Raw genomic sequence first — 26,005 nt, 5'->3', positions numbered from 1 at the left:
TTGTATGTAAACTTGTTATCAATAAAGTTGGCTCTTTTCCTTTTTATTGAATTTATTTATTATTTATTTATTTATTATTGGCAATTTGCTTCAAACAATATATTTTGAACATATTAAGATTCCATCCTGAATCTGTACCCTCTTACTAACCACCCACTGAAAGTTGACTTTTAAAAAGCAATCACCCTGCTGGGTGTGGTGGTGCATGCCTTTAATCCCAGCACTAGGGAGGCAGAGGCAGGCAGATCTCTGTGAGTTCAAGACCAGCCAGGTCTACATAAGTGAGTTCCAGGATAGCTGGGGATACTGGGAGACCCTGTCTCAAAAAGACCAAAAACAAAAATAAAAAAAAAAACAAGAAAAAATTAATCATCCTTAAAATTGATCAAGAATAGGTGACTGATGACTATAACACTACAATCTAAGTGATGTTCTTTGTAAAATTATCTTCAATTTCATTGAATATTTAATTTCCAAATAACATGTTAGAAGAAAATTAAATTTATGCATTGTATATTTAAAAATATTCTCTAGCCGGGCATGGTGGCACACGCCTTTAATCCCAGCACTCGGGAGGCAGAGGCAGGCAGATCTCTGTGAGTTCAAGGCCAGCCTGGTCTACATAGTGAGTTCCAGGCCAGCTGGGGCTACTGGGAGACCCTGTCTCAAAAAAAAAATTCTCTGAACACTTTAGGTCTTTGATCACTCTCTATTCCCGTCTGTCTCCATACAAACATCTGTTTCAAATCAGAGCTCAGCTGGGTGTGGTAGTGTGTATCTGTAATCCTAGCACTTAATTATGAGTTTAAGGCCAGCCAACCTGGGCTACATAGTGAGTTCCAGGTTAGCCTGAGCTACACAGTAAAACCCTGTCTCAACACACAGACACACACAGACACAGACACAGACACACACACACACACACACTATTTTTTATTAAATCAATAGATGAGTGAATTAATGACTAAAATAATTAGTCAATAAATTAGTAATTAGTCAATAAATTTACTAAAATGATACTTTGAATAGAAATTCTATTTATATTATTTGAAGCATCTAGGACAAAAAATCTTAAATTTTTATTTATTTATTTATTTTTATTTTATGCATATGTTTGCCTTCACATATGTAAATGTATCCATGCACACAATGCCTGCGGAGGCCAGAAGAAGATATCAGATACCCTGAAACTGGAGTTACAAACTGTTGTTAGCTGTCATGTGCGTGCTGGGAACCAAACCTGGGTTCTCTGCAAGAGCAGTCAATACTCTTAACTGCTGAACCATCTCTTCAGTCTCAAGATCCTAATTTTTTAAATTAAAAAATTTTGATTAAAAAGTAGAATTACTACTTACTTCTGTGTATTCATCAAAAGTATGATCTTCTGCCTGGAAAGCCTCTATCATTTTCACTGCAGTGCCATCAAGGAGCCAGTTATAATTTTTAACTGAAAATTAATAGTCTAATTAAAACCAGAATAGCATTTTGATATAATAAAATGCTTTTGTATTATCATAGAATAGTCTACTCAAATATTATTACTAGAGTATGAACATACATTGATTGCTACATTTAAAAGAAGACCAAAAAGATTTACTAACAGTTACTTTGTATGCTAACCTAAAACAATTAAAAATTTTAAAGAAAAGGTTTAACAGGCAAGCCAAGTCAAATACATTTAAGCCAAAAAGCATGTTTATTGCAGAGAGCTGCAGGCATGGCACTAATAGAAAAACTGCCTGCCTGAACACAATTTTAAATAAAAGTAGTAGATTATTTGGGATTTTGAAATTAACTTAGAGGACTAGATTGTATCAGATTAGTTTTAATTAATAGAGTGTCAAGGAGCAACTATCCAGTCTGACATCAAAATACTTGTGGAGACTAAAACCCGGTAAAATTAAGCTGAAACTTTTCAAAACTGTTCTCAGAAATTAATTTGATTTTACCTTTGATTTAGCTTCCTCCTTATTTCCAATATTTATTTCTCATTATCATTTGACTTTAACACTCTACTCCCACTAACACTCACCCCTCAGACCAGACAACAAAGCTTAGTTTCTTGGGTAATGTTATCCATGCTCATGTTCATTTCTGGCTATTCTTGCTCTTCCATAACAGAACCAGAAAGCCAAAAATCTTATCAAATTCTAGCAAAAAACAGAATTATAATAAATTTTAATAAGAACTTAAAAAAGATAATAAACTCCATACATACCATATGTCTCATAATGTGTCTTTGCACCTTCCAAGTTCTGATGTACTGCCATCTTCAGCATACTAATAGCCCACTGAATTACATGTTCAGGAAGTTCTGTGTCAATATTTACAGGTGCTGAAGTTCCTGATAGCCAAGAGGATACTGTTTGGACATTCTAACAAATAAAAATAAAAATGAATGTAATAAATATCTAACTGTGCAATTGATCTACATGGAGATCTTATACCATGTTTTCTTTAGATTTTTATGGTCCAAGAAAAGACAGCTCAATGCAAAATAATAATTTAATAGTAAATCATTTGTAGTCCAATATAAATTTTTAATTTGGAGTTGAGCATTGTGCACATTTGAATCCCAGCAGTATCTCTACAGAGTCTGAGGTAAGAGGATATCCAGTCCCAGACCAGCCTGGGCTACATAATGACACTGTCTCAAAAAGCAAAACAAAACAACAGCCCCCACCCCACACCAACCACCTTAAATTTGGTTGATTTCTATCATTCAACCAATATTTATTAACTTTATGTCAAATTAATATCTCAAAAGCTCTGGAAAGAACAAATATAAATTGTATTTTTTAAGATATTGGGTTTTTTTATTCATTTAACTTTCTGTGTACGAGTATTTTGTCTGCATGTATGTGCCCCTGTGTTGTGCAATGCCCGAAGACAAGCAGAACATCTGATCCCCTGGAACTGGAGTTACTGATGGTTGAGGCCATGTGAGTGCTGGGAACCAAACCCAGGGCCTCTGCAAGAGCAGGCAGTGCTTTTAACCATTGAGCCCTCTCTCCAGCCCCTAGACCTCAGTTTTAAGAAACTCACAACATGGGTAGAAAAGAGGAGACCTACACAAAAGTGTTAGTTCATAGCCATAAGAAAATGTCAAAGGAGGAAAATACCTCCAGTTTGTGAATGTTTTCAAAAAGAAAGCATTTTATTGCTTGACTGGATGGGACTTAACATGTATGGCAGAATACATGAGGCCTGGTTGGGGGGGGGCATGAATGGGGGAGAGGGTCTTAATTTAAGAACTTTAGTATGAAATGTACAGAAGCTCAATAAAAAAAATATTAAGGCTGGGTATGGTTGTGCATGCCTTTAATCTCAGCACTTGGGAGGCAGAGGCAGGCGGATCTCTGTGAGTTCAAGGCCAGCTTGGTCTACATAGCCAGTTCCAGGCCAACTGGGGTTACAGGGAGACCCTGTCTCAAAAAAAACAAAAAAATAAAAAAATAAACCATTTTATAACTTAAAATTACTTGGGAGGAAAATAAAAAGACATTACACACAAACTACATTGAGATTCAATTCAAATACTGAAATAAAACACTGGAAGGATAAGGAAGCACAATGGTTGGGCATGGAGTCATACCTGCAGGGTTTCAGATATTCGCTCTACCAAACCCACAACAACATCTTCCATTTCTTGAAATGTGGGATAAAATTCCATTTTACCTTCATCAAATGTCAAGTCCATCTTAAATACTGGCAGTCTTTCTTGGTGTTTTGTGTCAAAGATCTGTACAAATCCTTCTACAGTTCTCCGTAAGAGATCCTTTAGCTATATGATGTCATAAATTACTATTTTAGAAAGTCAAGATTCAACCTTTAAATAAAATGAACTACTGTGTATAATCATAGCATTCTATCAACTCACTTAGTCCTGAAGTTCTCATCATTCAGCACAATATACTCCTAATAAACGTCTAAAGATAAATAGAACAATATATGCAAACTACAATTTTTAATAGACTAAAAACAGCACTCTAAAAATGTCAATGCAGGATCTTCCACATTCCTTAGTAAGTTTATCCCAGGCACGCAAAACATTTTAGAAGACTAAACAACATGGAAAGACTGGAATCAGGAAGGCCTGATGCACACACGAGATATGCTGTACTAAAGTTAGATCAACGTCATTGTCACAATAGTCAATTGTTAAATAGTCAAAAATTTGAGGAATTGTTAAACCCTAAAGAAACTTGAAATCCACCATGCTGAGAATATTTTTACTACAGAAATCATTAAAGACTAGAACTTAGATTTTCAGCACAGTACTAGGTAAAGGTGAAGACATAGAACTCAAAAATAGGCACCATGTTTCTAAGTATGAAAAAATATATTCTTGAAGAAAACCAGTTGTTGGATATTTAGCTCAATAGACACACATGGATCTGAAAGATCTTTGCAATGTTCCTCATTTCTTTACTTCTCACGAAATAATCAAAGTCCTTAAGAGAGCAAAGGTGGCAAGGAAATTATGCACACCAGTTACAGTGTTAGATATAGCTACTAATTGTGTATATCATCCTTTTAAAGAAGCAAGGCAAAATTCATGAATTCTTCAGAGATCTTCACTGAAAAGTAATGTTTTTATTCAAAATAAATTTTCTAGACTTTTATGTCTAAAGCAGTAAAAATTTAAGGAGTCCATAAATATAATTGTGTAAGAACAATATTCTCTATCATTTAAAGACGATAAAAAACATTTTGAACTAAACTGTTACTGAGAATGAAGTGAGAAGTAACCAACCTAATATATTACTAAAAAATATATTACTAAAAAATATATTTACTAGAATACATACTGCAATAAAACCACATAATTAGCCACTAAGCGTGAGTATTACTCATACAAGTATTACTCATAATACTGACACTTCCTTCTATACTTTCCTCTTGCTTTATTTTTATTTCTTGTATGTATGCATTTAGTTGTTCTAGGGATGGAATTCTCATTGATGGCCAGCTCCCTTCTTTTTTTTAAAAAAATGTACATGTGTGTACCTGCGTGAGTTTATGCCTTCTCACTTTAGATTGCTTCAGAAACTATTTTTCTGATAAATTTATTAAATAAAATATTTCCTCTATGTTAAATTTTTGATGTATTGTATGACATGTGTGTAAGTGTAGGCAAGCAGCTTTTGCTTTCCACCTGTTGAGGCCGGGTCTGTCTTCTTTCTGCTTCTGCACTGCCTACACACACAACTAGTTGACCTGCAAGCTTCTGGTCAATTCTCCTGTCTTTGCTTCTCATCTTGCCTTAGGAGCGTGGGGATTACAGCTATAAGCCACTGCATCTGGCTTTTGATACGGGTTCCAGGAATCAAGTTCAGGTCGTCAGGTTTTGCAGTCAGTGCTTTTACCTACTGACCCATCTCTCCAGCCCTCTTTCTTTTGTTTTATTTATTTATTGTAGGTAAGTGCACCCATGTCGTGCAATGCCCACAGAGGACAGAAGAGGCTGTCGGATCCCCTGGAACTGGAGTTACGGACAGTTGTTAGCTGCCATGTAGGTGCTGGGATTTGAACCCGGGTCTTCTGCAAGAACAGTCAGTGTTCTTAACCGCTGAGCCATCTCTCCAGTCCCAAGCCCTCTTTATTTTAAAATAATTGATTAGCACTGTGTTTAAATGGAATTTTATTTAAAATAATGATTTTTAATAGAGTTATCATTTAATGTATCTACATAACAAATATACCTGATTTGACATAAGGATGGAAACACAGCAATAAAAGGAATCCAACTTTTCGGGCTTAATGCCTTCTAGTGCCTCTTTCTTGGTAAAGAGATTTATAATCTTTGGATACCACGTGTTCATTATCTTCTCTTCTGCCTTTTTAGCTTGAATTGACAGCTCATTCCTCAGTGCTTCACAATCAATTGGGCCTCTAGCTCTATGAAGAAAAGAGAACGATTCAAACAAAAGATAGATTTCTCTTGATGTACAATTGTTTAAAATTCTAAAATCTGGGGGCTGGAGAGATGGCTCAGCAGTTAAAAGCACTGGCTACTCTTGCAGAGGATCCAGTTTCAATTCCCAGCACTCACACGACAGATAACAACCATCAGTAACTCCAGCTCCAGGGGATTTGACACCCTCTTCTGATCTGCAGGCATTGTACAACATGGGTGCACTTATACACATGCAGGTGATATACTCTTACACACACACAAAAAAAAATAATATTTTTTTTAATTCCAAAATCTGGGGCTGGAGAGATGATTCAGCGGTTAAGAGCACTAGCTGCTCTTGCAGAGGACTTGGGTTCAATTCCCAGTGCTCACATGGCATCTAACAACCGTCCATAACTCCAGCTCCAGGGGAATTGAACACCCTCTTCTGACCTCTGTGGGCATTGCACGACATGGGTGCATTTACATACATGCGGGCAACACACACACATAAAATAAAAATAAATATTTTTTAAAAATTGGAAATCTAAAGAGATATTGTAAAGATTTATAAATCAGTTTAAAATGATACAAGTCAAAAATATGTCAAACAAGGAATTATTCAACTTTTGTTTTAATTCATGCAGAATTTTACCTAATTCCTGTTAGATCCAGCAAAATTGTATCAGCAAATGCTGTATAACCAATCTCCAGCAATATTTTCATAGTTGGATGAACAATGTGCAAATTAGATAATATTTGATTTCTTGCCTGCACATAGCTAGAATGCCAAGGATTGGAATAATCTAGTCCTCTGGAAAAACAAAACACCATAGCAAACATGATTAAAACAATATACCCATATTTTAGGAAATTAGTGTTAAAGTGAGAAAACTGAAGATTGAGAAAAGGGAATTGTGGTCAGCAATGCAAGTCTTTGAATATACATAATAAAAACACATCAAAAATTCAAAAGCACATTATTTTTAGAGGAGAGAGATCATTTGTGGATGAAACAGACTCTTAGGACTAGCTTATATGTCCTGTTAACTTCTACTATGCTCTGACTCAGTTACTGAAAATAGAGAGGTAAGAACACAGCATTAGGATTAAGGAAATAAAGATTGAAAAATCTGTCTGACATAATCAAAGCTTACTCAAGGCTAAGTTAACCTCAAACTCACTATGTAGCTGAAGCTGGCCTTGAACTCCTGATCCTTCTGCCTCCACCTCTTGAGTGCTGGGATTTCAGGTGTAGGCCACCATACTCAGCTTAAGTTGAAGTATTCATTCTTACATGTCTTAGTTACATAAGTAGAACTAGATAATCAATGTAGAGAATATCTTTGGAGATTTTTCAGGTATGTTCAAAATATCTTTGAGCTTCACAGTTTGACTTGAATGCAAGATCAATTCATTTTAAAGTTGTATCCAAAGTTAAGTGATATACTGTTTTCAAAATAGTTTACTTACACAGGAGACTCAGGTAAAGGTTCCCCTTCATCTTCAAGCCATTTAACATCAGGCTTCACAAGAACACTCTGTACTAAAATACACATATGTATTAATACTTCCTAAAAATCTTTATAACACCTATTCATATCAAAGTCTCTAAGATTGTATGGTATAGTTTACTATACATTAAAATAAGTACAAGAAAAAACTCCTCAACTTGAAATATAATCAAGCTCCTAGCACTATTTTTGCCTTACTTTGGAGGTAAATTCAGATATAGAAACACTCTAATTCTCATTTCTTTGCATTCTATCTATCCAAAGATCACTAGCATGATCTCTGAACAGACATAATGAAAATTCATCCTAAAATAACTACCAAGGTTTGGAGAGGAAGGGGAAATGTTAGTAAGAGCCTAGGAAATGGCTTTTCCCATACCTGCCCCTGATCACTGCCATCTCAGCTCTGCTAGAACCCTTGCATGCCCCCAGAACTGTGAACTTTTCCAGACCTGCATGGACCATGAGAAGTCAACCCTGGAACCACAACTCAAAATTTGCACCTACCTGTAGCTTTACTGAGATCATTTTTTTACACCCCCATCCTTACATCAGTGTAAAGGGACTCCAAAACTGAGCACCAAGCACTACTTAACCGGGTCATAACCTGACAAGTTGGGGAAACAGCAAACAAATATGCCATACCAAGAAATGACACCAATGATCCAAGTCCAGATGCCCAGGTTTCAACGAAAAAACACAAATGTGAATAACCAAGATAATATTCCTATCAAAGAAATTAGTACCCCCATCATAATGTTTCCTGAGAATGGTAACCTAGAGGATGCACAAGAAAAAGATTTTAAAATAGCAATTATAAATATGTTCAAGAAATTCAAAGAGCATATGAATAAAAAAAATGGAATGAAGACCATGAAAACACAGTTGAATAAAATACTAAAACAATCCAAAACATAAAATTAGAATTCAATAAAGAGATAGGATCTCTGAAGAAAAGTCAAACAGAAGTAAAAATTGAATTGAAAAACTCAGGAACTCAAAGAGCTTAGAGAAAAGAAGGAAAAAGGACATGGAGGAAATGGATCAGAGAATATCAGATCTTGAAGACAAAGTTGGGGAAATGGATCATTCAATCAAAGAAAATGTCAAATCTAAAATAGCCCAGGAATGGAATATGCAAGACCTCTGGGACACTGTAAAAACATCAAACCTACAAACCATAAAACCCAGGTTAGGGGTGGAGAGATGGCTCAGTGGTTAAGAGCATTGGCTGCTCTTTCAAAGAATATTCATACACATAAAATAAAAATAATGTATTTTTTAAATTTATTTTTATTTTTTATGTGTATGCGTGTGTTACCTGCATGTAGGTAAGTGCACCCATGTCGTGCAATGCCCATGGAGGTCAGAAGAGGCTGTCAGATCCCCTGGGACTGGAGTTACGGACAATTGTTAGCTGTCATGTGGGTGCTGGGATTCAAACCCAGGTCTTCTGCAAGAACAACCAGTGTTCTTAACTGCTGAGCCATCTCTCCAGCCCCAATGATGTATTTTTAAAAAAGAAATGAAGTTATCTTAAAACAGGGAGACACTGACCCTACTATATACCATAGGCTAGCAAAGTAAAAGCCCAATGCCAAGAATGGACTCCTTTTTAAAATTTTTTATTTATTATTTTTATCTTATGTGTATGAATGTATTGCCTACATGTATGTAAAAGCACCATGCAATGCAATGTCCCAGAGGTCAGAAGAGGGTGTCAGATCCCCTGGAGCTGGAGTTATGGATGGGTATTAGCCCCCACGTAGGTGCTGGGGACTGAACCCAGGTCCTTTGCAAGAGCAGTCAGTGCTCTTAATTGCTGAGCCATCTTTTCAACCTCTGGACTCCCTCTTTTGAAGCTGTTGATAAACGGTCCCATTAGACCCTCAAATAATACTGGTCATTGCCTCTGCTCCTTGTTACCCATCAGAATTCACTGGTAAAACCCTATTGCTGAAGGCACTACATATATAAGTCACAGAACAAACAAGAGAAAATCAAGCTGGTGCTGACTTCAAAGCCTCATCTCTACTGGTTAGTTTTCATAGTATTAGAAGGTGCTATGCATGTTACCTAAAGAAAAAATTAATCATCAACCTTACCCAGCTGTGAATCCTGCAAGCTACAATTACAACTGGCCTGGAAAGATGTGCCCACTAGTGCAATAGTGGCCAAAATATTATGCGAGTAACAAACCACTCTCTAATTGGATTTGAGGTCTGCTTCATAAAACAGAATCTAAACCTGACATTGGTATCAGGCTAGACAGGTCACAGGCCATAGGGGAGAACCTAATACCACTATTCTGCTAAGTAGATACAGTATTCAACTAACTTCTAATGACTTATTATTACACCCATAGATTAAGGTATCTCTCACCTCTCACCAGAGAAGCTTCCTTATGCAGCAGATGGTGATTAACACAACTGGTCAATGTACAGAGACAGAACAAGAGGCTGAAGAATCCTTATCCCTGAATAGGTCATCTATATCAAACTACTGCCTCCCAAAGCTCAGGGATCATTGTGGAAGAGGGGGCAGAAAAATTCTAAGAGCCAGAGGTGGAGGATGACCACAAGGCAACAGAGTTTTCCAGAGAGCTGGGAAATTACGCATATGAACTTATAGTAATGGGGACAACAGGCATAAGTCCCAGGAAACTTCAAGCCTAACAAAATTCCAGCATAGACATGAGGAAGTAGGTAGAAAACCCCAACCCTATGTGAGAAACTTCTGGCAACTGATAGCTGCTGGGAGGGCGAGAGTCAGTCTCATTTAAGGCTAAGACTCTTGATAGGTTGACCATGCTCCAGTAGATGAACCCACACTGAAGGGCATGAAATTTGGTGTGTGTTAAATGTCACTTACCCAAATATCTCTTCATGCTTTTCTCAAAGTCATTTGATACCTCATTTACGAGACTTCCAAGCAGTTCTTCTCTTTTGTTCCCTTCCTTTAAATGGCCAGGTATCAGCATTAACATGTGATCTAACCATTCCTGCTGAATGGGTACTATTGGACTACTTTCTACACATTGCTTCATGTAAATATAGTTTAACTGGAAACATGAAAAGAACAAACCAAATGCTCTGAGTGATACAACATTTCAGTGTAATTCCTAAGTTACATGTTCTAAGAGATTTTTTTTCAGAAATTAAAAAAATATTATTTTAAATTTTTGTGTATGAATGTGTTGCCTGCATTTATATAAGTGCACCCGTGTCATGCAGTGCCTTCAGAAATCGGAAGAGGGTGTCAGATCCCTCAGAACTGGAGTTATGGACAGATGTTAGCTGCCATGTGGGTGCTGGGAACTGAACCCAGGTCCTCTGTAAGAGCAGTCAGTGCTCTCAACCACTGAGCCATCTCTACAGCCCCTTAAATTTTTTTTTTTTTTACCTAACAGTATTCCCTAAAAATAAAGGGAATTTATCTTTTCTTTATTTTTCATGAATTCTGGCCATATTAACACTTGGTATAATCTTTGTTTTCTCAGTGCAAAACAATGGTCCTTTGTCTAACTTATTATTCTTTTCATTCAACAAGTATTCATTAATTCAACAAATAATCAGATATTGTTCTGATTAACTAAGTATATAAAATTAAACATAAGAGACAAAGTTCATATTCTCTTAGAGATTATATTCTGATACAAGAGTAGTATAATATAAGTTAAAAAATTTTCTGCTAAGAATGAAGAGTCTGACAAAAAATAAGCATGAACAAATGGAAGAAAATGCTTGATCTTAGTAGGAACATTTTAACATCATGAAAATCTAGTTTTATTCCCAAATATCACAATTCCAATAAAAAATATTTAAATACATTTTTATGAAACTAGACAGTTGGTATTAAAGTTCTTTGGGAGGGGCTGCAGAGATTGCTCAGGAGCTAAGAGCACTGGGTACTCTTGAAGAGGACCCAGGTTCAGGTCCTAGCAACCACATGGTGGCTAACAACCCTCTGTAACTCTCATTCCAGGGGATCTGGATACTCTTCTGACCTCAAAATATGTACTATGGTACACATGTGTGTGGAAACACACACACACACTCACACACAATATACATACATTTTACATATATATATATATGTAAACAAATGAATAAAAATTTTAAAGAAACTGAACTCTAAACCTGATTAATGAAAAGAGGTTCTTTCATATGCTCTCAATTCACAAGGAATTATCTTCAGGTTCTGTCAGCAAAGAAACTCTCAATGGGCTTAGAAAGCTTACAGGCCCATATGAAAATATGATTCATAATTTCCTCATATATGTAATCAGGTCCAAAAATAGTATGCATCCTTTGATATTAAATAAAGTTGGCATGCTGTCCTCTTGTTTACCAGTTACTTTATAGCCCCATGTTGTCACCCATGTAGTCAGTGTCTTCAAAAGAAAATCTCTAGCATCTAGCATGTAGGTAGCATACAATACTTTCCAATAAGTATTTAAGTGCATACGTATCATCTCTATTTCAGGAAAACTGTTATCCTGATTTCACAAGAGAAATATGTGCCATTTTGTTGTTGTTGGGGTTTTTTGGGGGGAGCAGAAGGAACAGGGTCTCCCTAGTACCACCTGGAAGTTACCATGTAGACAAGGTTGGCCTCAATCTTATGGAGATCCACCTGCCTCTGCCTCCAGAGGGCTGATATTAAGGCATGTGCCACCCATGCCCAACATATATGTTCTTTTTATAGCTGAAAGTTTGAATATTTTTTCAATAGTTCAGAATGAGAACTAATCCTCAAATAATAGTCGGCAACAAAAATATAGCTCTTAAAAACTACATTTGCTGCTAGGCATGGTGGCGCATGCCTTTAATCCCAGCACTCGGGAGGCAGAGGCAGGTGGATGTCTGTGAGTTCAAGGCCAGCCTGGTCTACATAGTGAGTTCCAGGACAGCTAGGGCTACAGGGAGACCCTGTCTCAAAAAGACCAAAAAACAAAAACAAAAACAAAACAAAACTACATTTGCTGTCCATAACAGCCTTGCTCCTTTAGGTAGAGAAACAAACATCTGTTTATAAACTTTTTTGTTAACTAGGATGGTACTTAGATGGTGGTCTTAGAAGAAACTACTTTGTAATATTTCTTGGACCATTTTCAAAACAAGAAAACCCAACTTACTCCTTTTTTTTTAGTTTCACTGGTCATCTGTCAAAAACAAAACAAAAGACAAATCAAAGATGATGTTCCAAATTTTGTAATCAAATAAAATATATTTATTTAATATATATGTTCTTTTAAAACATATATATTATTGATATTGATTTAAGAATTAAAATGGCATAAGGTAAAGTTCTAAGAAGCAAACTTACAGTTGAAGGATAATCTGGCTCTGGTAATGGAGATATTCTTTTATCCAGTGTTTTGTCTAGATTCTTTTTGACTCCAGCAATTCTGAAATTTATGGTTAGAAAAATGTATGATTCTTCAAGATAAAATTAGCATTAATTATTAACAACACTTTAAGTTGGACATGTTTATCATCTATACTGAAAGAAGATATTGTCAAGAGCTTTTTATCTTTCTTTCCTTTTTTTTTTTTTTTAATCAGGGATGTTGAGAGAGGACCTCATCCAGGTTGGCCTTGACCTCACTATGTAGTCCAGTTTGGTCTTCAGCTTGTAGCAATACTACTGCCTTAGCTTTCCAGAATGTTGGAATTACAGGTAGACTCTACCTCTGACTGAACTCTCTATGAGAAACAAATCCTAATGGTCATTACCAATGAGACCTTAAAAAAAATTATTTAAGGGTACTATAAAAGGGTGAAACTAAAAATAAAATTGTTTTCCAGTTATAATTTACTGATAGTACAAAAATTAAGCCTGATACAGACTAAGTCATCTCTGTCCAAATGCCATCATGTCAGAGAAGGCTTCCCTTTACCCTGTATTAAGAAACACCTCTGGAAGACTTCACAAAGGCTTCCCTCTTTCTTTCAGCTGACCTTCCATCAAAACTGAGGAAGACAAGGAAACAATCTGGAGTCACATGAACCATAGCCACCATAGAGCAAGCACCAGAAATACCTAGGAGCCAGAGAATTTTTACTCCAAAGTCTTTTTTTCAAAGAAACACATGGCAATTCTAATTTCATTATTATTAATGTAGTACTGTGTTTCAGGAAATTTTAAGGCAGTATATTTTATTAAGCAGCAAATGAAAGTGATACTCTTTATAGACCCATATAAAGGACAACAACACAAACTTTTTCTTTTTCTGTGTGTGTGTGTGTTGTTTTCAAGACAGAGTCTTGCTACGTAGCTCTGGCTTGGTCTTCAACTTGCATCAATCTTCCTGCCTAAGCTTCCTAAGTGCTGAAATCACAGGCATGTACCATCATGCCTGACTATTTCTTTTTAAAAATTAATTCATTCATCTGTTTGACAACAATAGCGTGCTTTGTGTTGCAATCTCTTTCATGTCAGAGTAAAGCAGAAGAAAATACAGTTCAAAACAAAGCAGCAACGCACTATGCAATGACATCCTCTGTTCTTCTGCATTTCTTTTTTTAGCATTTATTTTATTGTGTGTGTGTGTGTGTGTGTGTGTGTGTGTGTGTGTGTATACAGCTGAGCATTTGTATGTGTATCAAATGTAAGCAAGTGCCCATGGAGGCCAGAAGAGGGCATTGGATCCCCTTGAACTGGAGTTATAGATGGTTGGGAACTGCCAGATTTGGGTGTTGGATACTGAATCCCAGGTCCTCCCTCTGTAAGAGCAGCAAGTGCTTTAACCACTGAGCCATTTCTCCAGCCCCCTCTTCTGCATTTCTTCCTCCCTCATTGATCATACATAGTCTATTTGCTGGGTGATCCTTTTCCACACAACATTTAAATATAATTCCTCAAAGTCTTAGCCCTAGGTCTTCACTCTTCTTAATTTCAATTCCCTTTCCCTATTACCTCATTTCCTTCTACCTAGCAATTTCAACTATTTTCTTTTGCTTTAGAAATAATCTAAACTGGGTCTGATAGTACAGGCCTGTAATCCTAGCTGCTTGGGAGGCTAGAGTAGGAGAATTACAAGTCTAAGGTAGGAGGATCACAAGTTCAAGGCCTACCTGGGCTACAGAATAAACTCAAGACCAACCTGGGCAACTTAATGATAACTTGTCTCAAACTAAATAGTAAAAAGAAGGTTAACAGGGCTTGGGAGATGGTTCAGTAGATAATAGGGCATACTGCCCTTGCAGAGGACCCGAGTTCAATTTCCAGCCATGTCAGGTGGTTCACCACCACCTATAACTCTAGCTCCAGGGGATCTGATGCCCTCTTCTGGCTTCTGTAGGTACCTGCACATGTGTGGCACACACATAAATTTTTAAATTTTAAATTATTTAAATTTAATAACACATTATTACATAAGTACTCTCCAAAGGAGTTTTTAGTATCCTCCCCCTCCATCTCCTGGACTTTCAGTTCTCTATAAATGATACTGCCAACCACATACCTATAAAAGCCAATCCAAAAACAAGTCTTAGTGACTTCCCATCTACTGTCTCTAGCCTTATGTAAACCTGTGTACAGTCTTATCTATGCTGCTGATAACATCTGACCTGTAGTCTCCCACCACCTCAGTCCATTCTTAATAGCCAGAACATCTTTTAAATGTAAGTCATATTTCCCTGGGTGTGGTGGCACACACCTTTAATTTCAGCACCCAGGAGGCAGAGGCAGGCAGATCTTTGTGAGACTGGGGTCATCCTGGTCTAGTAGTTTCAGGCCAGCTGGAGTACAGGGAGTCCCTGTCTCAAACACAAAAAATAAAATAAAAAAGTAAATCAGATTTCATGTCATTTTCCTGTTTAGAACATTTTTAACAAATATCCACTGCATTATAAAACATTCTGAATTCTTCATTATGTCCTATGGAGTCCTGCACAGTTGGCTCCATTTTCCTGTTTTCACCTGTACCAGCCTCCCCAGGCTTGTGATACTCTTGTGACATTGGCTGCTGTCAACTGCAAGGATACACTGAAAGTGTTCATATTTCAGGGATTTTGTGGTTGTTCTCCCCTTGCCTAGAATGATTTTCTCCTGTTCATTTAAGTGGCAGGCTTCTTCCCATTCTTTGAATCTCTACTTGATTCATTATCTCCACAAGCCTTTTCTGTGGTATTCCTGGAGACACCCTCCCTGATACTGACTACCATGGTATCTTATTTCTTTTTATTTATTTTGTCTTTTTGAGACAGGGTCTCTTTGTAGCCCCAGCTGACCTGGAACTCATTATGTAGACCAGCCTGGCCTGGCCTCGAACTCACAGAGATCCACCTGCCTCTGTCTCCCAAGTGCTGGGATTAAAGGCATGTGCCGCCATACCCGGCTCATTTCATTCATTCATTCATTCATTCATTCATTCATTCATGCAGGGACTCACTATGTAGCCCAGGCTGGCCTTGGACTCACAATCCTCCTGCCTCAGCTTCCTTGGAGCTGAGATTTCAGGCATGTACCACCATTCCTGGTTTCCACTATCTTATTTCTTCAAAGCACCCACCACATAACTCCTATTTCCTTACTTGTTTACTATCAGTCTCATCCCACTGGCACACAAACTTGATAAAGCCACAGTCCTTTCCTGTTTTTTATGCTCTAACAATCACAGTGTACAACAGCAGGTACTTAATAGCTGCAAGTAAAATTATATAAGAAAAATATGTAGAAAGATTAAAGAAACATGAAAGGGAGTTGAAGGCTTTCTAGATAAGGTGATCCATAAACTAAACTTTAGCTGCAGAGCATATTTTTTAATTGAGAAAAGTATAGTATATTCATGGAACTGCAGGTAGTCCATGACAATGTGAAATAATGAAAAGCTTTAAAGTTAGAATAGTCTAACTCCTTGAGAACTCTCTTCTAAGTCTACTAAAACACTCAGAATGAAAGGGCTAAGAGGATAGTGAGATTGGCTCAGCAGTGAAGAGTGCCTGCTGCTCTTCCAGAGGACCAGAAATTGGTTCCCACACCAGGTGGCTCACAACCACCTGTAACAACAGCTCCATGGGAATCTGATGCCTTCTTCTCGTCTCTAAGAGCCCCTGCATAAATGTACAGATATACACATAAAGTCACACAGACACACACAATAAAAACAAATCTTTTTTAAAGGGTGAAGGGAGTAAAGCACATATTAGTTAATATCCCTTATAAATTTAGGTTTAAATATAGTAATTGATGAGCTAATACAAAATGTAAATCTAAGTTTAACAGACCTTTTTAAGTGTAAAGAAAGTAAAATTTTCAAAATTAAATGAGTATATTGACGACATGATCATCAACAATGAGACAGTAGAATTTAGGTCAGTTGCAAAAATATTTATAAAAAAGTTGACCAAGAAAGGAAACAATGTAGAAAGAGAAGCAGGAATCCACCAGAGAGAAATTTCCCATTTTGTTGTTCAGTGTTGGGTTGGAATTTTGAAGACAAGATTCATGTCTTTTTCTTCTTTTTAAGAGTCAGGTACCTAGGAAATTCTCCGGAACTGTTGAATTCAATGGAATTACCATTATAAAAGCCTTTGGTAGCTTGTACCTAAACAGTTTAAATTTGTACTACATGGGGGGGGGGTAAGGTTGGACTATTTCATTTTGTACAGAAGAAACTTAATACTTGTAGTTGAAGGATGTTTTAGTTTATTATTTCCAAATGTTTGTGGTTCCCTATTTACTTGGTCTTACTTTCAGAGATCGGTATGGTTATAATAGAATGAGAGACAAAATAGCGAGGTTACTTGAATGTCAGAACCAGACCACTTGGGTCCAAACCCCAGATATATGAGCTGGGATGAATTATCTCCTTAGTTTGGTTATTTAAAAAAAAAAAAAATAGAGCTTAGCAATGGTGTTTACCTTACAGAGCTGCTGTGAGAAGTGAAGGTAATGCATGGACCAGCAAGCACTGCACAGTGTCTGCTGCTATTACAAGTCTCACTTGCTTTTCTAATTAACTAGTATTCCACACATGAACAACTTATGTGCTTAAAAAAATGTATGAATCTAGAACACTAATGATTTCGGTTGAATTCCAAGCAAAAAGTATTTGCAAATATGCTACTTACACCAACTGATTAATTTTCTTTTGCTGCTCCTTGGATTGTCTGTACTTCAGCAGCTCACTTTGTTTTGCTGTGTCAACCCCTATGTCTTTTGGGGGACAAACAATCGGGGGCAACTTCAACTTCAAAGCATCCTTTTCTGTCGCAATGGCAGTTTTGTTAGGATCTGACATCTCGGTCTCCTAAAGATTAAAATATTCTATACTCTGAAGAGAAAAAGTTCATGTAGCCATTATTGTAAAAGCAAGTTCTCAGTATATTCATAATGCATCTTACACATCAGTATCAAAAAAAATTCCATACCTTTTCAGATTTTGTTCCCAAGGATGATAATGGTTAAAGAATGACAGCTGAGCTAAGTGGGCAGGTATTCCAGATAGAGATCTACCAACCATTTACTATGAAGAAATTTTCCCTTGAGGGACTAAAATAACTGACTTAGGTGCTCTCTAAATTTCCCTTCAGCTCTGAAATCTTGGGTTCATTTTTTTCCTCTAGATAAAATCAAAACAAAATCTAGTTAAGAAAGAATGCCCTTCTCCCCAAAACTGGTATTTAACATCATTAACATTTTTAAAACAATACTGTGTCTTAGTCTTGCTAATGTTCTAGAAAGTGATGTTAATGAACCACAGGAGTACTCATACTCAATGCATAGCTGATGTAAACTATCATGTAAATGTTCAACAATGTAACTGTGCTATCAACTACTTTTGCCCCAAATGCCCACAGGATTTGGAGACTCCTTCCTTGAAATAATATTTCTGCTGGCACCCAAATTATAATGACCTGGAGTGAAAAGGACACAAGATGCAGAGGATTGGTACCTATCTGATTGTCCTCTTGGTCACGCAGACAGAGTCAGAGTTTCTCCCCCAGGGAAAAGGCGGAGGGTAACGAAGGGTGAAACCTCCAGTACCACACTGGCTCCAGTCGATTAGCCAGAGAAGGGCGGTCACCAAAGGAATGGAAACAACGTTGTCACCATGGAAACAGTCCTGGCAGCTTAGAAGGGTTGGATGAAAGTTGCTCGAAGAGACAGTTGCTGAACTAGGTCAGATTTAGGATTGCAGGTTACACCAATTTTTCACTCAAATGAATGGAAGGCTAGTTGCTGATTTATTGTTGAACTGCCTTACCTTGGAAGGGGTCCAGGAAATTACGATCTTCAAATTGTGGAAGACGGCAAACATGGAAATTTGGATCCATTGGAAAACACATAGGTTTATATAAATACTCATTCTCAGTGGAGAAACAAGTCTTCACCTGTCCCCATACTGACTTCCTGTAACTACTGTAACTAAGCACCAATATAATCTATCTGGTTTCTATATTTGCTTTGTTTATACAACACTTTCAGGAAATCCTTACCAAAAATCAAATAGGTTGAGGTGTGGAAACTTTGTGACTATGCTTGAGGAGAAAATATTGCGTTTGAAATCCCAGTGTGTATTCCACCCAAACAGCACTCTACAGGAAGATTGTGGGGGATGAATAAGCCCTGGTGATGTTTGGTTTTTGTTTTTAGTTAGCCTAACAAATAATGGGTTTCACAGAGATTTCCATACATATTTATTATTTGCTCTCATTCACCCTCTTACTGTCCTCTCCAATTCCTCTTCCTTCTGGATCCTTCCCTCCACCTGAGACCCCTTTCTGCTTTTTTGTCACTAAGTATATTTTAAATCAACACTCTACACATGAGAAAACATGATATATGTCTGAATCTGGTTTAACATTATGATCTCTGGTTTGTCCGTTTCCTGCCACACTCTGTACCTTGTACCCCACCAGCTAACTACAGCCTTCTCTCCAGGGTCCTGAGCAATTGCATTCTGTGGTGGTTTTCAATGTCCAGGCTGGGCTAGGAACAGGGGCACTAAGCTTGGGTGCTTCCTCCCTCCAGGACCCTGTCTGTTTTTTCCAAAGGCCTACTATTCTTGCCTGAGTATATTTTCTTCATCAATTCTGGGAGGTACAGCCCTTTCTCCTACTTGCATGGTTGTAGGGGTCCTCCCTTATTCAGTCAGTAGAGGGGTTAGGGTTTCCAGGGTTTCGGAGATGCAGTAGTGCCGATTTTCTGCTTTCCCTGTCAGAACAGCTTGGCAACAGTCTTTCTTGGGAACATCCTCCTTCATCCCAGCCTGGGAGTAAAGGAGACACAGCAGACTGCAAGTTGCTTCAGAGTGGATGCTTGGCCAGCCTGGAGCAGATCTCCCATCTAAAGTTTTGTTTTTGCAGTTTCCTGGCAATATGTTGATTGATTCCAGAAACCTCTGAGCATCTTTTAAGTGCCAGCCAACACGTCAGAATTTTAATGAGGATGCATCCTATACTACTGTCTTGCACACAGTAGGTGCCTTGTATGTGTTCTTACAGCCACATTATCAGTCCAGGGGTCTTGCATGGTCACCATCTAGGGGGTCAGGTTAATTTTCTCGGCCAGTTAAAAAAATTAAAAGGCAAGAAAAATCTCAAACCAGCAGAGAGCAACGGGCAAATTTTTATTGAAAGATGATACAAACATACATACATGCATTTACACATAGAGACGCTCTCCACAAGTGGAGAGGGGACTCAGAAACCAAAAGTCAATTTGGCCTCCTGCCCCAGGTTTTAAGGGTTTTACTGGTTTCCCTTCCCCTCACTTCGGATTGGCCAACTGAAAGATGAGAAGGCTGATAGGTCACAGTTCCAAGCTGAGATCTGTCCAGGGCTATGTGGTTCTCAACAGGTCAGTTGAAGGGGCCCTGTTTGGAGTTAAAAAAATAAAGCCTTCCTGCCAGACCAAGAAGCAGCAGAAGTGTGTAATCTTCAACTCTCAGTGTTTGCTTATTATGTATTTAGTCCCTTACAGTGGTGACTTCAGTGAGAGAATGAACAATAAAACTTCCCATAGTTTTTTAAAGCAAAATATCTATCTATGGAAAACTTTAATGTGTATGTGATGGTTTGGGGAATGCTAATTTGGTGAGACCAAACTACAAGGATTAAAAGGAAGGCAACAATTTTTCCATAGGATGCACACACCTCAGTTATTCAAACACTAATTTAGTAATGCACTGAACAGATTTTGTAGATATAATTCAAGTCATTGGGAAGCACACAATAATCTAGGGAGATCATCCTAAGATCACCTGTCTCAGAAGGATTTTTTTAAAAGTCTTTTGAAAGTTAAATATCTATTCAAACCTTTTGTCACTTTAAAAAGCTGGATCAGGGACTGGAGAGATAGCTAAGTGGTTAAGAGCACTGGCTGCTCTTGCAGAAGACCCATGTTCAAATCCCAGCACCCACATGATGGCTAATAACTATAACTCCAGCTCCAGGAGACCTGATGCCCTCTTCTGTTCTTCATGGGCACTGCACAATATGGGTACACTTACATACATGCAGGCATAACATTCATACACATTGAAAATAATGCTAAAACTTTAAAAATATTGGATTATTTAACTGAAAAAAAATCATTATATGTGTGTATGATGGCAGACAGGGGGCAATGCCATGGGACATCTGTGGAGGCCAAAGGACAACTTTGTGTAATCAGTTCTCTCCTTCCACTTTTATGTAGGTAGGTTCCAGGGACTGAACTCACATTGTTAAGCTTTTGTGGAAAAATCTTTTATAAGCTGAGCCATCTTACCACACTGGATTATTTAGCTTGTTGACATTGCATTTTTAGAGTTCTTTATATAGCAGGGTATGGTGGTACACACAGCACTCAGGAGGCAGAGACAGGCAGATCTCTGAGAATTCAAGGCCAGCCTGGTCTAACAGTTAGTTCCAGGCCGGCTAGGGCAATCGGAAGACCAAGACCATTTCAAAGAACAAACAAAAAGTTCTTTATGCCTGGCGTGGTAGCACACACCTTTGATTCCAGCACTTGGGAGGCAGAGGCAGGTGGATCTTTATAAGTTTGAGGTCAGCCTGGTCTACATAGTAAGTTCCAGAACAGCTGGGGCTACAGGGAGATCCTATCTCAAAAAGACAAAAAAAAAAAAAAAAAAAAGTTCTTTACATCTTCTGGATACAAGTCATATAATTTACAAATATATTTGCTCCTGGTCTGTATTTGTCCTCTTTCTTTCTCTCTCTCTCTCTCTCTCTCTCTCTCTCTCTCTCTGTCTCTCTCCAGTTTAGTTTATTATTTTTATGTGTATGAGTGTATTGCCTGCATGTATTTGAGTGCACCCGTGTTGTGCAATGCTGCAGAGGTCAGAAGAGGGCTTTGGATTCCCCTGGAACTGGAGTTAAGGATGGCTCGTAGCTGCCATGTGGGTGCTGGGAATCGAACCCGGGTCCTCTGCAAGAGCAGTCAGTGCTCTTAACCACTGAGCCAAATCTCCAGCCCCTCAGTTTAATATTTTATGTGTATGAGTGTACTGCCTGCATGTCTGCAAGTTCAATGCCCTTGAAGGTCAAAAGTGGACACGGGTACCCAAGGAAGTGGAGTTACGGATGGTTGTTAACCACATGTGGGTGCTGGGAATTGAACCTGGGTCCTCTGCAAGAACAGCCAGTGTTCTTAATGGCTGAGCCATCTCTCCAGCCCCTGTCCTAGCCTTTTCTTAATGGTGATTTTGAAAAGCAAACAATTTTAACTTTGATAAAGCCCAGATGTATCTGTATTTTTAAAAATAGTGATTTTGAGGTCTTCTACAAAAGACAGGTTAAGTCCATGAAGATTTTTTTCTTCTAATTTTACATTTTACTCAGTTAACTTTTGTAGATGTTTACAGGTATGGATCCAAGTTAATTTTTTCCATAAGAATGCACAAATGATCCAGTATCATTTGCTGAAAAGATTGTCCCCACTAATATGTGCCTTGGCACCTTTCTTTTAAAAAGATCTCTTGATGGGGACTAGAGAGATGGCTCAGCAGTAAGAGCACTGGCTGCTCTTTCAGAGGACCCGGGACCCACATGGAAGCTCACAACTGTCTGAAACTCCAGTTCCATGGGATCTGATGCCTTCCTTTGGTACCAGGCATTCATGTGGTATATATACACACATGCAGGCAAACATTAATACTCATAAAAATAAACCCTTAAAAAAAAAAACCACTTGATAACCAGAGATGGTGGTGCATATAGCTTCAACTACTTGGGAGGCAGAAGTTGGAGGATCATTTGAGCATGAGTTCAAGACCAACTTGGACATTATGGTGAGACCCTATTTCCAAAAAAACAAAACAAACCCCCCCCCCAAACACACACACACACACACACACACACACACACACACACACACACACACACACACACACACACACACACACACACACACACACACACACACACAAAATCACTTGACTATAATGTAATCCCAAGGGTTTGTTTCGGGACTGTTTTAGTGTTCTTCTATTGTATATCCTTTGCATCTCAATATACATTTTAGGATTGGTTTGTAAATTTCTGCAAAAAGTCAACTGTTTCTTATTTAACATTTTTCATTTGTTCCATTACCTTCATCCATTGTTGTGTGTATGCACATACATGTGCACATGTACATGTGTGGAGGTCAGAGGATAATCTGTGGGATTTGGGTATCTCCTTCTACCATGTAGGTCCTGGAGATCAAACCCTAGATCAGGCCAAGTAGCAAGCAGTTCTACCTACTGGTGAATCTTGCCAGCTTTATTTAAATGTTCATACAAGTCTATATTGCACATTGAGCCTATTCCCTCAAGCCCTTTGCCCTTCCTTTTGTTGTCCCTCCCCCTCCTGTTAGTCCATTTTGTCCCCCTAGATATTGTTAGTACTATGTTCATGATAGACGTATATTATTTTCTATATGAAATCATAAATGAGAGAAAACATGATATATGTCTTTCCGGGATTGGTTTAATTCATTATGATTATCCTCAGCTGCATCCATTGTCCTGCTAATGACATGACTTCATTGTTCTCTATGACTGGAAAAAAAATTCCGTTGTGTACACATACCACGTTTTCTCCAGGAATCCCTCTGTCATTTGGTCCCATAATTTAAATACTGTGAACAGTGATATAATAAACATCGATGTGCAACTAAGCTGTGATATATGGATTTGGGTAAAAACCCAGGAGTGGGGCTAAGGGAGATGGTTCAGAGAGTAAGAGCCTTTGCTGGGAAAGCACGAGGACCTGAGTTTGAATCCCCAACCATGCACATCTGTAACCTCAGCAATAGGGGGTGGAGGTCATGGAGACAGGAAGACTTGTAGGGCTTATTGCCCAGCCGGCCTAGCTTAAAACAATCAATCAAACAACCTCCATGCTCCAGGTTCAGAGAGACCTTGAAGAGAACAAAAGCAGAGAGTAACAGAGGAAGACCCCCAAATCTCCCCCCACCTCTTCACACAAGTTATAGGCATGCACTCTCAAACACAGTACATGTATACACCACATACGCACACAAAAAGGTGGTATACCTGGGTCACACAGATTTTAGGTTTTTTTTAAACCTCCAAATTGACTTCCACGATTGCTGCACTAATTTACATTCCCATCAGCAGTAGGGTTCCCCTTTGTCCATAGCCTCACCAGCATTTCTTGTCGTTTTAATGATTGCCATTCTGAATGGGGTACCACGCTGCTTTTGTTATTATGACTATGTAGTGTATCTTCTAGTCAGGACTATGCTTTTTACTTGGGATTGCTTTGGCTGGAGAGGGTTTTTTGTGCTTACATATGAATTTTAAGGCTTTTCTATTTCTGTGACGAGCAATGCTGGAATTTGATTGGGATTGTATGGAATCTGTAGATTGCTTTTAGGATAGTCATTTTCACAATGTGCATTTTTCCAATCTGTACACACTGGAGGGTCTTTCCATCTTCTAGTGTCCAGTTCTTTTTTCAGTATTTTAGTCTTCATTATAGAGGTCTTTCACTTCCTTGGTTAGGTTATTATTACTAGATTTTTTTATTTTAAATTTTTGAGGCAAAATTTCTCAGCCCGATTTCTCTCAGCCTTTTTTGTTATTGGTAGATAAGAAGGCTACTGATTTTTTTGTTGTTACTTTTTTTATCCTGCTACTTTGCCTAAAGTGTGTTTTCTTTAGTTTTTGAGACAAAGCCTCATTATGTAGCTGTGGGTGGCCGTGAACTCACAGCAATCTATCTGTCTCTGCCTCCTGAGTGATGCAATAAAAAGCATGTACCATCTCACCCAGTCACCTTGCCTAAAGTACTTACCAGCTCTAATAGTTTTCTGGTGATGTCTTCAGGGTCTCAAATCATCTGCAAATAGGGATACTTTGACTTCTATCCTATTTGTATCTCTTTTCTTTCCTTTTACTGCTGTAGCCAAAATTTCAAGCATTGTGTTGAGAAGAGAAAGGAGAGGATGGAGAGATGGCTCAGTGGTTAAATGCACTTGCTGATCTTGCAGAAGACCCAGGTACAGTTCCCAGCACCCACAACAGGTGGCTCACTATTGCCTCTAACTCCAGTTCCAGGGGATCTAATGTCATCCCCTTCTGACCTCCATGGGCACCTACATGCACATGACACACAGACAAGCAAGCACATACATACAAATTTAAAAATATAGAAAAAACTAGAGAACCTGGACATCCTTGTCTTGTTCTTTAGTGGAAGTGTTTTGAGTTTTTCTCCATTCAGTGTGTTAGCTATAGGCCTGTCATATATGTGCCTTCTGTATCTACTTTTGTCAGGGCTTTCATCACGAAATTTGGTGGCTTTTGTCAAAGGCCTTTTCTGTGTCTATTGAGATGACCATGTGATTTCTGTGCTTGAGTCCAACTATGTAATTTAAAAAGTTTACCGATTTATGTATGTTAACACATGCCTGAAATCTCTGGAATAAAGCCAACTTGACTATGTTGTGACCTTTTGTTCACTGATCTTTTGTCTTCTTCGATTTGGTTTGCAAATACTTTATTGAGAACTTTTGCATTTATGGTCATCAGGGAAATTGAGTTATAATTTATTGTTATTGTGTCTTTAGCTGGTTTGGTAATCAGGGCAATAGTGGCTTTGCAAAGAGTTTGATGGCATCCTTTTTCTATTTTATGGAATAATTTGAGAAGCACTGATGTTCTTGAACATCATGATAGAATTCAGCAGTGAATTCATCTGGGCCTAGATCATTTTAGAAGTGTGTGTGCATCTATGAACACTAGCAAAGGCCAAAAGAGGACATCAGGTGTCCTGCTCTATCAAACTCTACCTTCTTTCAGATGGGGTCTCTGACTGAAACTGAAGTTCATCACTTCAGCTAGGCTGGCTGGTCAACTAGGCCCATGATCCACCTATCTCCATCCTTCTGAACTTTTCTTAGTTGGGAGGTGGCTTTTTGTTGTCTGCTTGTTACAGACAACTTTTTTTTCTTCTAGAGCTGGGGATCAATCCCAGGGCTTTGTACTCACTAGGTAATAACTCTACCATTGAGCTAAATACTCAAGCCCTTACAGATGTTTATCTTGGTTTGATTTTAGTAGTTCATATACAGATCCAATTCCTCTAGATTTTTCAATTTAGTGAAATACATTCTTTTTTTTTTTTGTCTT

General features: G+C 38.1%; 1 protein-coding gene across 1 annotated transcript in view; it reads right to left on the bottom strand.

Annotated features, from left to right (window-relative positions):
* Window positions 1–26,005, bottom strand: part of Dnah12 (dynein axonemal heavy chain 12) — a 218,243-nt gene that overhangs the window by 184,234 nt on the left and 8,004 nt on the right. Inside the window, exons 2-11 of the mRNA XM_017802268.2 lie at window positions 17,493–17,695; window positions 12,742–12,823; window positions 12,551–12,577; window positions 10,285–10,474; window positions 7,373–7,445; window positions 6,555–6,713; window positions 5,706–5,901; window positions 3,596–3,784; window positions 2,219–2,375; window positions 1,356–1,447 (exon numbers count right to left, since the gene is read on the bottom strand). Of these exons, the coding sequence (XP_017657757.1) occupies window positions 1,356–1,447; window positions 2,219–2,375; window positions 3,596–3,784; window positions 5,706–5,901; window positions 6,555–6,713; window positions 7,373–7,445; window positions 10,285–10,474; window positions 12,551–12,577; window positions 12,742–12,823; window positions 17,493–17,662 (1,335 nt within the window). The 5' untranslated portion in view covers window positions 17,663–17,695. The remainder of the gene's footprint in view (window positions 1–1,355; window positions 1,448–2,218; window positions 2,376–3,595; window positions 3,785–5,705; window positions 5,902–6,554; window positions 6,714–7,372; window positions 7,446–10,284; window positions 10,475–12,550; window positions 12,578–12,741; window positions 12,824–17,492; window positions 17,696–26,005) is intronic.

This window comes from Nannospalax galili, unplaced genomic scaffold (genome assembly GCF_000622305.1).
Source record: "Nannospalax galili isolate Female #2095 unplaced genomic scaffold, S.galili_v1.0 scaffold505, whole genome shotgun sequence".
Lineage (NCBI taxonomy): Eukaryota > Metazoa > Chordata > Mammalia > Rodentia > Spalacidae > Nannospalax > Nannospalax galili.
The sequence above is the reverse complement of the archived record's forward strand: the minus strand, read 5'-3'. Positions and strand labels throughout refer to the sequence as shown.